At 37.8% G+C, this 17,535-nt stretch overlaps 1 protein-coding gene across 2 annotated transcripts in view; it reads left to right on the plus strand.

The window, feature by feature from the left end:
• ctnna2 (catenin (cadherin-associated protein), alpha 2) overlaps window positions 1-17,535 on the plus strand; it is a 583,061-nt gene that overhangs the window by 491,073 nt on the left and 74,453 nt on the right. For both annotated transcript variants that reach the window (XM_077246418.1, XM_077246419.1), the window contains one exon: window positions 11,161-11,313. In XM_077246418.1, the coding sequence (XP_077102533.1) occupies window positions 11,161-11,313 (153 nt within the window). The remainder of the gene's footprint in view (window positions 1-11,160; window positions 11,314-17,535) is intronic.

Here is a 17,535-nt window from a genome sequence, read left to right on the forward strand (position 1 = left end):
AGAGAGAGCAACTACCGTGGAATGGATGTTCGTTTTCAGCGGCCTGCTTTAATTACACACTTGGAGTTCAGGAGTCTGTTAGTGGGTGTATAAATCAACTGGCACAGAGGTTAAAAAACAGTGCACACGCACACACACAGCTGGAGTTAGCTCATGAACGTTTGCCGTTTACCCTCCACACGATTTGTACGTTCTTTTATAATTGGAAAACATCTTTAAAATCTTCCCCCTCCCACCCCCTTCAACATGACTGTAAATTTCAGGGTCGTTTTTTCCAGACTCAGCAGTCGTACATCACCTTCCTCGTTTCTACTCCTCTACGCTCCTTCCCCCCTCCCTGAACCAGGCGGCCACCTTGTTCCCGCATCTTCTGTCACCCGCTTCGCTGGACCAATATTTGGAAAGCTGTAAACTTTCCCTGACACATGTACTGTAGTTACGTGTCTGTTGAGGGAGCTGGTTGTTTACAGATTTGCCAGGCCAAGCGTTTTTAATCCTCTTAAGACATTTATTTCATTATCTTTCATGGTCTGAGGCGGGGCAAGATGTTTCCCTCATGGATACATGGAGGTTTTATGGTACAGTAAAGTGGTTTAAAGGAAATGGAAAGTGTTTGATAGCCCTGATTTACCCCGGCTCACTCATCTCCTGGTAATTCAGACCGATCACTTCCTGTTTCCCCTGCCGGTGGGCTCCATATGCTCTTGCATCTGATAAACCACCTCTCACCTTAGCAACATGTCACTAGAATCTCTTCGCAAAACAAATTACATTTTAATCACGTTAATGGGGTTTGAGATCCCAAAAAAACTTGCCGAAGGATCAAGGAGGATTCTAAGGGAATTGCAGACCAAGCTGTTGATGTATCAGATGTGAAATCCATGCACATATGTTGGATGTTCTCATTACGTATTTTAATTTCAGGCAGTGATCAACGGGCAGCAGTCGCCTGCTGTGTTTTTGCTGTTGTTTACCAACCCTCCAGTACAAAAGCCATGGGCTTTATAACAGAAAAAAAAAATTATTGATTCAATCAAAATGACTTATTAGGGTTGTATTAGTTGATTGCGGGAAGATGATGCATTGAGGGGTTGAGGCTAACCAATGCACAACTCACCATGCAGAACACAAAACAACCCGATATTTGTGTACATTTGCATGTATAAATCTGGTTAGATATATGTGCTGCTTTTGGCATGGTGTGTGTGTGTGTCTGTGTGTACGAGAGTAAATGCATTTATTTCTCATGGCAAAGCCACAGAAGATATGAGATGCGAACCTCTGTGATCCGCTCAGGGCTTTTCAGGCCCCTCTGTCAAATGAATGGAGGCATCGCCATCTCATCAAATCAGCCTCAGCGGGGAAACATCCGAGTGTCTGTGGCAGCAGGCTTTGAGTTATTACTGTCTACCTGGCAAGAGGATATACCACCCCGACCAGTGCAAATCCCATTCACGATCGCAAACATTGCAGAGGACCGTGGTTGATTTCCGTATTGCCCTGTGTTGTATTACATTTGCACTGTGTAGATTCGGCATGTATGTACAAACTGCTTTTTGTTAAGACAGACAGACATGATATGTAGATAGATATGTGGATGGGTGGATGGATGGATGGATGGATGGATGGATGGATGGATGGATGGATGGATGGATGGATGAATGGATAGATAGATAGATCATCTGATTTGATGACTTGTATGGGATTGTGTGTGCAAATACCAACTGATTAGAAAATAATAAATCTGTTTTGAATGAGGTGTGAATATTGTTCATGTAGGTATAGCATGGACCTGCAAGGACTTGTTTATGAAGTTTGCAGGAAATCAAAAAAAAAGGTTCACTGTAGACAGATGTGAAAATTGTGGTAAACTTTCCTTGATCTAATTTGGGTTTAGACAAATCGAATCCAAGAGAAAGAGAGAAATGCCCATACTGCTTTGCATAAATGCATAAGCAGGTATTTATGCAATACCGACATGCGTAGAATAACCATGCAACTTCAGCCCTGCAGCGAGCGCTCTGACTAATGCATTAGCTTCGCTATCAGATCCATCAATAGTGCCGCAGAACAGATTAGAGTAGTTCATATATACAGTTGAGATTAACCTCAAAAGTGTCTTCCATTGCCTTTAGCCTGAGCACTTATATCTCCTTCCACATTGTGCAGAGGACAACTGGTGATTCCCATTATATATTCTTTATTCATTTATTTCATTTTTATTAATGGAATGATGAAGTGGTTCTGGGCTGGTAACCAAAAAGTTACTAGTTGGAACACCGCAACAGGCGATCCTTGAACTATCACCATTGCGCCCTTGAGCAAGACACTTAGGTTGCTCCAAGGGGACTGTCTCTGTAATGAGTGTACTTTAAGCACTTTGGATAAAAGCATCTGTTTCCTGACAGAAAAGTACTACAGTTCAACTATGGTGCTGGGATGGTACCCATTTAGCAGGCACTTTTATCCAAAGTGACTTAGAGCAAAGCCTTGCTCAAGGGTACAATGATGACAACTTATGACTCATTTCCTGAGGAGTTGGAACCACCAAACTTGAGATTTAGATTTCGAGTGGGGAGGGGTGACGAAAATGATGGATGGATGGAAAGGTGGAAAAGTTTTTTTCTCCAACTATACAATAGTGAGAGACTGCTGCTCTGGGAATTTAGGTGGATAATATTTGTTTCAGACATCTGTCTTAATTTTTGTTTAGTGGTAAAAATAAAAATAAGCACACATACTTATACCTGTTTGAAATGCTGATCATACTGAAACTATAGCAAATTATATCCAATATGAGATTTTTTTATTGGGAGTCAACAGAATGTGGATACATATTAAATATCAGCCAATGACAATGAGTGGTGGGGGTTCTGGCGTTCCCTACATAGGTTAAGTGTGAACAAACTGCACTTTTAAACTGGTTTAAAAAAAAGAAAAAGAAAAAAAAAACTTTACCTTGTACTTTGCCTTTTTTTCCATGTATAGTATTAGGTCCTAATTTAAAAAAGCCTGTTTATGCATTTGGATGAACACATATTAGTGTTTTTAAATATGATAAATGTTTTAATCTGGATATTCATTATTATTTAAATTTACGATTTGTAGGCATTTTCTCTTCATTTGCTTCAAGATACATAGAAAATAGAACCAAAACATATGGCTACACATTCTAAGTGCTATACGACTACTTTATATTTTCTTTGCCTTCATTGTACATGACGAGAAAGAAGAAAAGAAAGTAATCATGTCACGTCAGAGGACGTTTCTTTGAGCTAGTGGACCTCCTACCAGAGTAATTCTGCAGTCATGGTACCAGTCCTGGAACTAAATCCAGCATTTGTCAGACCTCTCCCCCAGAGGCGATGCCTCAGAGTGCTTGAGCTCCCACAATGCTCTGCCATCGTGAAATACTGAAAGACAGATGGTGAACTTATACTCTTAATTATCTGTTTTTATGCAATTATCAGTCTCCACACACATCCTTTTACACCAGTTTGAGGTATGTGTCATCTGTCATCACAGTCCTAATAAATGTGTCTGTCAAGTCCTCCCTCCCAGCTCTCTGTTGATGGATAGCTTACTCCAGGAAGCTCCTCTAGTGCACAACACTTCTCTGAACATATGCTTAAGCAAGCTCTCTCTCTCTCTCTTTCAGTTTCTCTGAGTGGGGATACATTTTGTAAAGTGCTAATAGAAACAATCAAGCTCCTGCAATATGCAGTATATGGTTTTTTTTTTTAATGACATCATTTTCCTGTAAATATACAAAGCTTTTAGATTTTTCTTATTATTTACTCCGTGTGAATGAGTGCAATTATTGCTATTGGCACATGGCTTGTTTTTGTGACCTTGTGAGAGTGTTGGCACTGACTGCTATTCTGACGGTGTCTTGTTTCTGCAGCCGCTTTGACTTCTTAGGAACTGTTTAGCTGACAGCTACTCTTAATCTACATCTAAGAAATTCTCCTAGAGACAGACACACAGAGAGAAGCTCATACATCTCGCCTGCTCTCAAACTAAAACTGATTTTCAAAGTGAAGCTCAGTTTTAACACTTCTGAATCAGCTTTACATTTCCCAGATTTATGAAATTCTTGAGCAGAAATTGTTTAAACTTTAAACAATCACTCTTAGTGATGGCTGCAGTCTGGGGAGTTTGGGTTCACTCAGCGCTCTCAACTGTCAGGCTACTACTGTACAATATGGCAGTCATTTCTTGAAATGTAAAGGGGATTGCTTATGCACAACATGTACTACTGTTGTATGCATGTTTTGAGATTGTATGTGTCATCCTATGCAATTCCCAGGAATTCACAGAAGCAACTTAACACTGACATGTTAATGCAGTAAGCTCGATTTTGGGTACTTTGTATTTATATATTTATTGCTGTATTTAGTTTGAGCATACATAAAAAAATAAAATAAAAACCAGAGGCTGTTACAAATCTGGCATTGAAAATGTGTGTTGTACTCAGAAGCCGTTCTGCTGAAATGTTTTAAAAAAGCTATTTCAGAATCCCACGTTAGCTATACTACCATTTAAAACCGGCATTGGGAAGATGTTTTATTGTTTTTAAAAGAGGTCTCATATGCTCACCAAGGCGTTTAAAAAAATAAATATAAACAAAAAAAAACAGTAAAAATGGTAATATTGTGAAAAAAATATTGCAATATAAAATAAGTGTTTTCTATTTTAAAATGTTATTTATTTATTTTTTGTGTGTGGGTTGGCAAAGCTGAATTTTAGCAGTCTTCAGTGTCACATGATCCTTCATAAGTCATTATTATATGCTGATTTGGTGCCCAAGAAACACTTCTTGGGCACCAAATCAGCATATCTATCAATTTAATACATCATTGCTAAATAAAATAATGAATTTACATTTATGAATTTGGCAAACATTTGTATCCAAAGCAATTTGCATTGCATTTTCTGTTTATCAGTTAATGTATTCCCTGGGAATTAAACCCATGACATTGGCATCATTCTCTATTCTCCTTGAGATACTTGAATTTCTTACATACACAAAACATTTTAACTGTAATGTGTGTTTACATGGAGCATACAGATATGTGATTTATCAGACTGACAGCTGATCAGAATGTTAAATGAAGTTCTGTCGTAAATAACTGTAAATTAACTGAATAATCAAATTCAATAATTGAACTGTTTAATTAGACTTTTTTTACAATTACAATCATAAATAGTACATTGTAGAGCAAATCTTTTTTCCAGGCCTTGGTAATGGAGAACGCACCACTTGTTTCATAATCTGTAAAATTTAGTGTTGCATTTTAAGCATGGTCTATTATAATATGCACATAATACCATGTCGATCTATTTACAAACTGTTTTATGAAGCATAGATTGCAAATCCATTAAAATAATCATTAATATGCAGAGTCATATACTTGCACATTACATTTTAATGTGGGAAGGACAATGAACCATTTAGCCAAATATTCGCTTTAGTTGAAGTTAACTTAATAATGTATTTTAGGTTAATGCAATTTTTTTTTCTCACAATAATTGTCAGACCCCCTGAAGTACCACCACAGACCCCCCTTTTGAAGACCCCTGGGCAAAAAATGAAAATAATTCTATTTTCTTAGCATTGCTTCTGCAGTTAGATTGAACTGATTTATACTGACACAAATCTGTGCATGTAGTGAATGACACACAGACAGACACAGAAAGCAAGAGCCCCAGAGAGACGCCACTCCCAGTTTTTGCTTTATGAAAAAAAAAAGCCCTGCATTGCAGCGCAGTCAAGGCTGAAGTCAGTGAGCAATACATTAATGCAGGCAGTGGGACTCAAGCTGGAAGTAAAGCGCTCCTTGCCGATAAAGTCCTCAGTGGTCTCTCACCGATCAGGGATCAGGGTACATTGGTACCTCAGTCCGTCATAGTAGAGTATGATAACAGCAGTTGCTGATAAACCCCTCTACACATCTCCTCACATCGGCTCTCATTAACAGTCTAGAAACACCTTCCCACAAGCCAGTCTTCTTCTCATTTCTTTTTCAAGAAATTGCCAATTGTCACACTGCCACAGCGTCCGTCACATCCTCTCATAGATGTGTGTATTGACTCCAGTGTTACATGATTCTATATCAGATATGAGACCTCTTTTGTTATGTGAACAATGTTATGTGGAATGATTTATGTAAGGAACTGATTCTTATTTTCTCAGTACCCCCATTTGAGTTGCTTTCCTTAAAAGATGTTGTAGTTTGCATTACATGTACAATTTCAATGAACTAAAGAAATTTAAAGCCTAGAGATAATGTCAAGCATTGAGTATTGTTTTGATGAAGTATTGGACTTTGGTCATTTAATTATACAGACATATTAGATTGCACATGTGGATGTACTGTACTTTTCAGTTTGGCCAGGAGTAAAAACGTTTACATCAATGCTAAAGCTTTTATCTAAATGCAATTCCTCCAGATCAAGAAAATAATTTCTCAGGCTTTCTCCCCTCTACCCTAAGACCTCTGCGGTGATCACTTAATGAGAGGGGGCTTTGCTATCAGATTCATTTACAGACATGACAGGAAGATCAAACAGCACATCTCCTCTTGCTGTGTGTCTTTCTCTCCATCCATTTTCCTTTCCAGGTGTCATAGTTAATACTATAGAAGTTGTCACTTTATTCTGATTTGTATTGGCTGCCTTTTTCTGCTAACCAGGTACAGAAGCATGTTTATCCTGTGATTGCCCTTGACATTTTAGTAAAAAAAATTGAGCTCTTGAACCCAAAGCTTCTGCCTCTACCTGCAGAGAATTCACATTTTAAGACTGAAAGGCAAAGTTTAAGCCACTCATCGTTCATTTTTGATAATTGTATTTAGTCATGTTCTATTATTTTTCGTGATTGCAAATATTGAAATATCTTGGTCTCTCAGTCGTGACACAGAAATAATACCAATTATGTTTTTCAGAAATTGGTGGAGAATGCGGGAATAATTCAACAGCCTAATGAACTGCTCTTGTTTTCTCGGATTAAGAAGTAAAACATCTGTCGGCTTTGTTCTGAGCCGTACACTGAGTAGATTATAGAAAGATCACTGAATTTCATTGCTGGTTTGCCTTTCCATCTCTGTGGCATCTGTTTTCATGTTGTAGCAGGTGGTTAATCCTTAAAAATACACTTTCCTGTTTGTTAGCGAAATTTGCAAACAAAGCTAATCTCATTTCTTAAGATCTCCCCCGTTGCGACAATAAAAGTTATATCCCCCCGGCTTGGCTAAGTGCATGCTTTCTTCCTTATTTTGTCTTTGTTACCTTCCGAATTTGACTTGATTGAGTTTGATATGCTGATTCTTACCGGTGCTTCAGTACCATTTGGATGAAGAGAATAATGGAATAGAGAAAAATGGGAAGAGAGACAGAAAGACAGAAAAGGGAAGAAGACATGTAGGATCACAAGATTTCCATTTTTTCAGTCTCTCAGAGCAATTTAAAGCAAAGCACTTCCTCTCCTCAGTGTTTCCAATTTTTGGATTGCTGTTTTTGTAGTCTGTGAGAAGTCGGCGGCACACTCCTTTCGTCAAGCTTTTTTTTTTTTCAATTTAGTCCTGAGATTACATGACTATAACTTCAATTCCCTCTTTGAAAAAGACATTACACATTGAGGGGCTTCACCATGGACTAGGCCTACTTGTTGTCTGGCCAATGCTTAATGCTAGTGGAACATTTAACAAGCGTTTGCGAGTGTGGGAAAACGTGTTTTGATTGAACATGTTGGAATAACATGCAGTATATTAAATAAAGGTTTAAAGGTCTGCAACCTGAAAATGAGATTTCCCCAGTAAACAGAAATTAATCTCACTGGCATAATGATGATAAGATGCAAACGGAACTGACCCTAAAATGCCATGGTCGATGTCAAAGGAAATTAATTATGGCTTTAATAATCTTAATATAAAAAGCAGAGACAGATGAATTGCTCTCAAGCTCCGTGAGAACTGAAAAATTAATTTTAAGAAGGGGTGGGGGGACTGAAATGCTGTCAGACTGAGTCCCAGTTTAACATTATTAATATATTCAAATACTAGTACGGTAGTGTTCTTCTTTTTCATGTAGTCCTTTTTTACACACAATATGACTCATGTTCACTCTAGGACATCTCTATTTTTTTAGTGCATGACTTTATTCAGTATAACCAGAAAAATGATACGTTTTGGGCACTTTTTTTTCAATTTCATTTTCCCTGGGGTTGCACCCCAACCATTAGGAAGACAAGCACACATCCTTTACCAGAGGTTATTAGAGACAGCACCAAGGTTCATTAAAACATTTAAATTAAATCATCGGCACACAGGGAGAAGGATCATTACCTACGAAGTGTGCTCTGTTTTCTGAATTTCATGCTCAGGTGGCCAAGAACCACTGAGTGCTGCACATTGATTGAAAAGATGACGTCCTCATGCTTGGCTCTGGTTTCATGGCCTGTTCCACATCCCAGCGTGGCCTTAAACCTCCTTCCATGCAAGCGAGAAGGGCCATATTTTACAATGTAGTGGCAGTTATTGAGTGATTCAAGGATTCCCACAACAAAAACATGTTGCGTAGAATCTGTCCTACATTTAATCTCATGATAATATCTCAAATGTGCGTAACTGCGTATGTGTGATTCAAAGAATGAACGCACACACAAATAATGTATGTCTCTCTTCCAGATGTGAAATCTATAAATCACAAATGATCTTGAAATCGTGTGAAGCTGAATGGTTTCAGATCTTCGCCTTGTTATATAGTATCATTAACATAAAAAAGAGCACCAGTCAACGCCCAAATATTTTACTTGAGAATGGCGAGTGGAAATGTTCAGTGTGGTTCTGTATAGAACTCTTGGGCCTTTGATTCAATTTTAAAGAACACTTTATGTCAAAAAGGTTCAATTTAAGGAGAAAAGTCATAAATGATAGCATAATACTTTCATGTTTAATGGGTTATTTTTTTCTAGTGATAAAGTAAATTTACAAGCTGGTATTTATAAAATGTAAAGCTAAAAATGATTTACAAAAATAATTAATTAAAACTACATTTATAAAATGATCCCATGATGGGAACCAATAAAAGGTTATATGAAGTACCTGATATACAACCGTTTAAGGTTGTTTGAAATCAAATTAATCATAGCTTTTGATTAGTGCATTTCTACATTGACTGGATAAAATCTATGCATATGAAAAGGAACCCAGCCGAGCTGATTACTGTAAAGGTGCTTGATGTGGAAACGTGATCATAACCATGAATATTACAGTTTTTGCAGATTGATTAGGTTTATAAGACTGAGAAAGAGTAAGGGAAAAAAATGACATGTCCCCTTTAAGGGCGGCCCAAGTTCTGACTGGCCAACTTTCTTGCCAGTGATGGATTATGCGATGCCTTTAACCATACTTCATCATTACTGTCTGCCCACCATTGCAGGGTTGTTAATTGGTTAAGATATGTGCGCGCCTCACTGAATGATAATTACTGCTTGTTAGGAGTTTCCCATCAACCATTAGAGGACATGTATCGTGGGAATCTACCCCATTAGAATAGCCCACAACGTTGTTGTTTTTCTGCATATAACTGTGAATGATGCTGGTGTGTGCTTCTGCTAAACTATAATCGTCTATTAAAGTCACAATGATATCAAAATTGACCATTCTTATTTTGTATTGAATATTTCAATATTTATTATAAATGATTTATCCATGTACAGCTTGTCTTTTTTTAATGCATGTGCCCTCATAAACTTTAATCAAAGTAACCCCCCCACCCTCTTGCAGCAACATATCTTCTCCTCTCTGATGATGTGTTTACTGGCGTGAGGGCGAGACAACCTGACACTCACTTGAGATCACAGCAATAGCAAACCACAACCATCAAATCAGTTCCTGATGGACAAGAGAATGTCCCGTCCAACATTTGTTTGTTTGTTTGTTTGTTTGAGAAGCCATTTTGCTCATATATACATCACAAAAGACTATTGTACCTTCTATGTTATGCCAACTTTAAATAATACTCATTTTATTGCTATTAACCTATAAAGAGGGGGCAGTCATGGTTAAATGTTAGAGAGTCAGACTGGTAACCCGAAGGTTGCGGGTTCAATTTTGAATGCCGGCAGGAATTGAGTGAGATGCCCTTGAGCAAGGCACCTTACCCCCAATGGCTGCCCACTGCTCCGTGTGTGTGCGTGTGCGTGTGCGTGTGTGTGCGTGTGTGCATGTATGTGCGTGTGTCATGTGTGTGTGTGCGTGTGTGTGTCAGAGTTTGCAGTGTGTTCACTACTCACTACTCCTAATGTGTGTACACTAACTTGGATGGGCTAAATACAGAGGGACAATTTTGTATGGGTTACCATACTTGGCCTTCACATGTATAAGAACATCTCGTTCATTATTACATATCTTGTTTCAAGAGATATACAGTATTAAGCTTTTCTCTTACCTTGAGGCAAAATGTGTGCCTGTGTGTTTTAGGTTGATGTAATACTGGTTTATGCTTAGGGCTAGTGACCAAAAAGTTGCTAGTTTGATCACTGCAATTAACAAGCCATGTGATTTCAGCATTTTGCCCCTAAGCAAGGCATTTAACCTTTAAGTTGCTTGCTATTCCTTCCTTGTCTGTATAATTTGCACTTATTCTCTCTTGCTATACCAAAACATTGCTAAAAATATTTCAAGCAACATTGCAAATATTTCAATATAATATAGTAGATGTGTTAGGTTTATTTTTTATAAGGTCTCTTTGACAATACCGCTCCAGAAATATGCTAGTGAAAGGTTTGGAAATGTGCCATCAGACATTTTACCCTTACGTAAAATGGCACATTTCAAATCACACACTTCCAGGGGAAAAATGCCATTAAGATGGATTTCAATGGTAGCTTTTTCAAGGTATACTGACCCTCTTGAAGCATCTCAAGGATCAAGTGTTTACATATCAGTGCATCGAAGCTAATGCCCCTATAATCGTGCCTTCTGGTCAATTCCGCTGTGCTCCTTCTAGCTGTTTTTAACACAAGATCGCACTTAAGCGCTCCATTAGAATGTGTTAAACCTTTAGTTTACCTCTTGTAAAATGCCCTATAGTAGGAGCTCCAAGTATAAGTTTAAGTACTATCTGATCCCAACTCGTTCTGTCTCTTTTCTCTAGCTAAGGAAGGCTGTTATGGACCACATATCTGACTCTTTCCTGGAGACCAACGTGCCTCTGCTGGTGCTGATAGAGGCGGCCAAGAGCGGCAACGAGAAAGAGGTTAAGGAGTACGCGCAGGTATTCCGTGAACATGCCAACAAGCTGGTGGAGGTGAGTAACACATAACACCCCCTCACTCAACTCCCTCATCTCATTCAGCCCGAGCAGATGATTCTTATCTGGGGCACCACAGGCCACTATCAGTCAGAGCACGAGGTGGCCTTTAGGAAGTCATCTGCCAAGCCAAGGCAATTTAATCCTGGAATATGGTGCTGTGGAGCTCAATTCTGTGATTACAAATTTGTGTTTGATAACATGGATTCGGATCACAGAGTGGGAATGACACCAGGGAATGGCTTTACCTTTTTTTTTTTCTATTTAATATCTCTCGTGACTCGACTTCAAAGATGCGGTTCATTCCCATTATCGAAAAGCAATAGGGTGACTGAGGGAAAATGGCTGAATAGGAAAGAGACGCTTATCTGAAGGGTGATGTTAGAGGTTGGTATGTCAAAAATGCAAAAGGGCATACAATGTACACTGAACAGAACTTTACGAAAGCATTAGAGGGTCACTTCTGAGTAAAACTGATAAATCCTGACGTGTTCTCACACTCACTTTTGCACACACTAGCATTGACTTTCATATCGTCGCTGTCCGATGAAAACTGCGTATGTCCATTTTGCCGATTTTGAGATTTTTCGACGGATAGAATGTCCAGGTTCATTTCCGTATACAGTATGCTTCACGTTATCTAAATGACCAATGAAAAGTTGGGAAATCATGTCATCTGATTTTCACGTATATCCATTTGGTGTCAAAGCTGTCAATCACGCCGCGTATCTCGCACCCTGTGGAGGCATCTTGCCGGTCTCGTGAAGTTTCATCTTAAGCGTCTCTGGAAGCTCAGCATTGGATAGCCGAATAACACTGTGAGGTAAAATATCAGCAAACGTTTGTTTTTGACAACTGTTCACAAGTTTATTATATATTCACAAAATTACGGTAGGACTGTGCAAACAAAGTATCAGTCTAGCATTGCCATGTCAGTGTATTGATTCATTGTCCCTTCATAGTTTGCAAGAGACAATAAACTGAGCGTATTTAATAAACTGAGACGTAGGCTATTTAATAAAATGAGCGTATTTAATAAACTGAGCGTATTTAATAAACTGAGACGTAGGCTATTTAATAAACTGAGTGTAGCCTATTCATCTGTCAATATGAAACGCGACTTAGTTATTCTAATTAATGATCGGAAGAACGCGTATCGACCACCCTTACTGTAAAATATGCACGTATGTCCATTTAAACTCGATTTTGGTCAAATGTGGATTATATCATTGCACTGGCAATAATATGGTTACATTTAAAGATGCCGTACCAAGTATGCAACGCTACGTTCAACTGCTTTTGAAATTACTGTGTTTTTTTCACTTCCTGAAAAGTAACCGTTTTGAGTTTCATCGGGCAGCGACGATATACTAGCTAGTGTGGGTGCACACATGTTTTCCAATGAACAGTACTCTATTTCATAGATTATCCATGCAGTCCAATCGCCACAATTTTATTCCTTAAACTTAAACAAAAGCTCCAAAAAAAAAACTTGTGAAAAGTTGTCAAAACCTAGATGGTTGTTCTCTCAAAGAAGAGCTTAAGGATAAATCTGCTTTTGACTTTTTTCAGCAGCACTCAATTTTGAGCATGGTATCAATAATGTAACAAGCCTGATAGAGCAATTCCCAGTGCTTTTAAAAAGATGGGAGAAGTTTTAAGATCAAATTACAAAATATATGTATATCATTCTGGTAAAAGTCTGGTAAAACATTTCGTTTTAATGACAAAAGTAATTTTCTGATTACTACATTTTGGTAGCAAATATTTTGGTCATATAGCCTACATCCAAGTATTTTTTATCAGGGAACTGTTCTAAAATGATTCCATAATAAACTTGCGATCGGTAAGTTATTTTTTTATGCTAGTATGATCGCCACAAAAATACAGTACAAACATTATTTTTTATATAAATTTTAAACAGTTGTTTTCAATTTTAATATATTTTAAAATGTAATTGAGCTTTGCCTGTGATGGAAAAGCTGAAGTTTCAGCATCATTGCTCCAGTCTTCAGTGTCATATCATATTCAGAAATCATCCTAATATTCGGATTCGGTGCTCAAGAAACCGATTTTGTGAACCATGATAATTTTTTTTCAGGATTCTTTGATTAAAATACATTTCAAAAGAACAGCATTTATCTGAAATAGATTTTTTTTTTTATCAATAAAAAAAATTTGTCATCCCTTTTGATCAATTTAATGAAAGTATTCTTTCAACAACAACAACAACAAAAGAAAATTCTTACAGACCACAAACGTTTGAATGGTAGTGTGTGTATAAATAAATATATTACTTATCCACCTCTTTTCTCTTTGAGGACGTCCCCAAAATTAGTTTTGTCAGATTTAACTACATTCCGGGGACATTTTCTGCAAATTTGTCTCCAAAGTATAAACGGGTTAGGAACACACACACACATAGAGCTGACCTGAAGGGAGTGCTATTCCCTGACTTTATCAAATAAAATGTTCCCGCACTGATATGGTCTCAGAATAAAGGACAGTCGAGCGGCTCATGTCTGTTTCTCCAACTGATCAATAGTCACTGTTTCTTGCCGGGGTCAAGGAGCCTGATGAAATAGGTCATGTGCCACATCTACCCTGATGCAATGTCAGTACTGCTGTAAAAAAAATCTCTCTCTCTCTCTCTCTCTCTCTCTCTCTCTCTCTCTCTCTCTCTCTCTCTCTCTCTCTCTCTCTCTCTCTCTCTCTCTCTCTCTCTCTCTCTCTCTCTCTCTCTCTTACCCCTTTTCCACCAAAGCGTTTTGAGAGCCGGTTCGGAGCCGGTGCCAGCGCGCGAACCAGTTCTTTGTGTTTCGACAGCCAAAGAACCGGTTCTCGGCCAGGAAAACTGGTTCCAAAGCGGCACCAACTCTTTGCTGGACTAGAACCAGAGAACCGTTCTGTTACCACGTCATGCTTACGTCGGGGGCTGGGGGCGGGTTTAGATGTGTCCTAAACATCTTTTCTGACCGCAAAGCCAGGAGAAACATTTGCAGAAACACGATGTAGTCCGCCATTGTAATTGTTATGCTTGAAGTTGGCGCAAGCGTTTCTAGCTTTTTTTTAATTTTTTTTATTGAAAACATTATGTAAGCAAAGAAGAAAACAGTCACAAAATAGAACAAATAAACGGAGAGAAAAAAAAGACAAGACAGGTGTACATAACTAATCAGAAAAGATTACATATCAAAGGAAAAGATTAAAAGACTTACATATTTCAATTGTTTTTAAAGCCTTCTTGGTTCACGAGTTAGAGATAATCCCAAAGTAATGTTGTACTTGCAAGCGTTTCTAGCTGAGACGTAAAGCGACGTACACAGTGACGTAACGACGTCGTTCGCTGGGCGCTCTAGAAGTGGAAAAACAAACAGGTTCTGAGGAGGTTCGCAAGTTGAACCAACTCCGAACCAACTTTGAACCAGCACCAGTTCCGAACCCGTTCTTTTTTGGTGGAAAAGGGGTATCTCTCTCTCTCTCTCTCTCTCTCTCTCTCTCTCTCTCTCTCTCTCTCTCTCTCTCTCTCTCTCTCTCTCTCTCTCTCTCGCAATCAATAGCAACAGCAATGGGGACATGGATTACATTTTATTCAGATAGCAATAATCTTGGGAAATGTTACAACAATTTCATCATCTAAGCTAATAAATGCAAATATGATGATGAAGGCCTGATCTCTTTTAAGAGGCATGACATTCACTTAACGTTTAATGTTAATGATTTCAATACATTTTAAATAACGCTTTCTCATATTAATTTTGTAGACTACAAATGACTAGTGTATTTTGTTCTACATTCAAGTAATGCATTGCACTATAAAATAACTGCCAATTTAAAATGTTATTAAATTATTTGTAGCACAGCTGAGATGTGGGTTATTAATCTGAACCTGTTGACACACTTTTTTTTTGTCTTGCTCTCTTTCTGTCTGTCTCTGTCACACGCAGACACATGAGATGGAACATAAAAACACAAACACACTATCCCACACACTGTCAATGGGGAAATAAGTGTAAACTGTGTTGTTTCATGCACTGTGACTCAATGACCGGTTCATCTCTTCAAATGGAAAATCTTATTTTATTTCCCCCATATTTACATGCATTTACTGATTCTGCTGTCTTAAGATCATCCTCCCTTTAGCAGTTCATGTCTGCTTGGGTTACACTGTTGTGTTTTATTGCCAGCTTTAGCAAAGGTTAATAAAAATGTGTTTGGCTTGGAAGGTAAAGCATATTATTTATTTTTCCTCTTTTAAAATATGTTCCTATCCCAGTTTAATGTGCAGAGAGAACTTAAAGGGATAGTTCATGTTTTTCCAAAGTTGAATGCTTTTCTTTCTGTGGAACACAAAATAAGATATTTTGAAAATGAAAGTTAATGGTCTGCAGTGCTGTTTTGGACATTTTATTTCATTGTATGGACAAAAACATTTGAAACGTTGTTGAAAATGACTTTTGTGCTCCACAAAAGAAAGAATTGCATACATTGGAACGACATGAGGGCCAGTGAACAATAATTGGCTTTTGAGTGAACTGTCCACTTTAGCAATTTGTTGGCCATTCGTGGGGCAAAAAAAAGACAAACGGGGATTGTTTGGTGCTTTTAACATTGCGGTTTGTTTCAGTTTTGTTTCTTGAGGTAAACATGAAACAATGTTTGCATCCCATTTTATTTCCATTATCCTATGTTTTGAAATGGGCTATTGAATTTTAGGGCTGGAACCATGTTTTATTCGTGTATAGATTTACCTGTACATTAAATACAATGATAGTTTTATCCTTTTGATAAAAGATAATAAAGACAACGACAAATATTACTTTTAGTATTATTTCTGCATTATTATTTGTATTAAACAAGACATGGTGCATACGTGCATTGAAAAAGTAAATTGGTCAATTTTAATTTCATGTTTAATTTGTAATGCTCTCATTTAATGTTTCAGTAGAAAAGGGAAAGATTCATAAAAGATCAAAACCTCAGTCAATTCACAGTCTTTTTTTAATGGCTTCAGATATTTCACAGAGTGACCCCTTTACTTAAAAACAATCTGAAACAAAATCTGTGCATATAATAATGTCTGAATTTACCCTTTCAATGAAAAACAAGTTAAATGTCAATGCTGCCATTCACTGGCACCCCTTCTGGTTAGTCTCAAACCCTAAAGGTCACAGGTCACGATCAATACTCTTATGTGACTATGCACATTATCATTGAACAGTTGCTAAGTTACAAGATATTTTTATCACATAGTGTGTGTTCAGGATGGAAACATTGTCATTTAGTGTGAGCAATGGAAATAGTTTCCTATCTGCCTCCTTGTGAAATGCCTTAATAATTACCAGATGTATTCTTCTTTTTTTCTGGCCATGAAAAATAAGTAGAGAGAAAGAGAATGAGATAAAGAAAGAGATAGTTTTCCAAGCCCAAGGCAATGCTGCCACAGCTAGCAGACCTTGTGTGCGGGTGTAGAGAAATATTTATGATGTGGGTATGGTGACCTTAATTAGCAGAGATTGCATTAGAGAATGGACTTGTGTTAATAAAACGAGGGGACTGGGATTTCGCTCTCTCATTTCCCGCTCCCTCTCCGTCTAACCACCTGTGACATCACAACACGAGGGACTAAAATCATCTCTCTTACTGACAAGGGACGATTAGTGGTAAGCACTGGAAAGCTAAGCAAGAATTCCTGCTAGCGGTAGCCTTTTACACTGACTCAATATTAGAAATGTCTTCTTAAATCCAAACATCACATTCTCGTAAGGAAAAGTCACTCTAGTAACTAGCTCCGGATGCTCAACTCTTGTGCTGCATGTTAAATGTAACTGTGGTGCCATGTTTAACTTATTTCTGAAGCCAACATACCATCCCCTGATTCCCAAATCTCATTCGCAGCTAGCATTCATCCAAACGGTAAAAACTTGAAGCCATAAGATTGACGTCAGCAATGTCAAAAGCAATTGTTTCTAGAATATCGTTGACCTTTTTCATCTTTTTGAATTTGAGTTGTGAAGAAGAGGATTTTCAGCCAATAACGACCTAAGTTGGTTTATTGATTTTTTTAATTTATTGTGATTGCACATTTACTATATCTGCCTGTCCCAAACAACTTGAATTCACCCTATGTTTTGCATTATTCACACAAGTGATAATATCCAAAGATTTACAATATTCTGGGAATCTCCAAACATAATTGAGAATGTCACCATTATATGA

Source organism: Siphateles boraxobius, unplaced genomic scaffold, assembly GCF_051911475.1.
Source record: "Siphateles boraxobius isolate OS27281-9 unplaced genomic scaffold, OSU_SipBor_1 29, whole genome shotgun sequence".
In the NCBI taxonomy this organism is placed as follows: domain Eukaryota; kingdom Metazoa; phylum Chordata; class Actinopteri; order Cypriniformes; family Leuciscidae; genus Siphateles; species Siphateles boraxobius.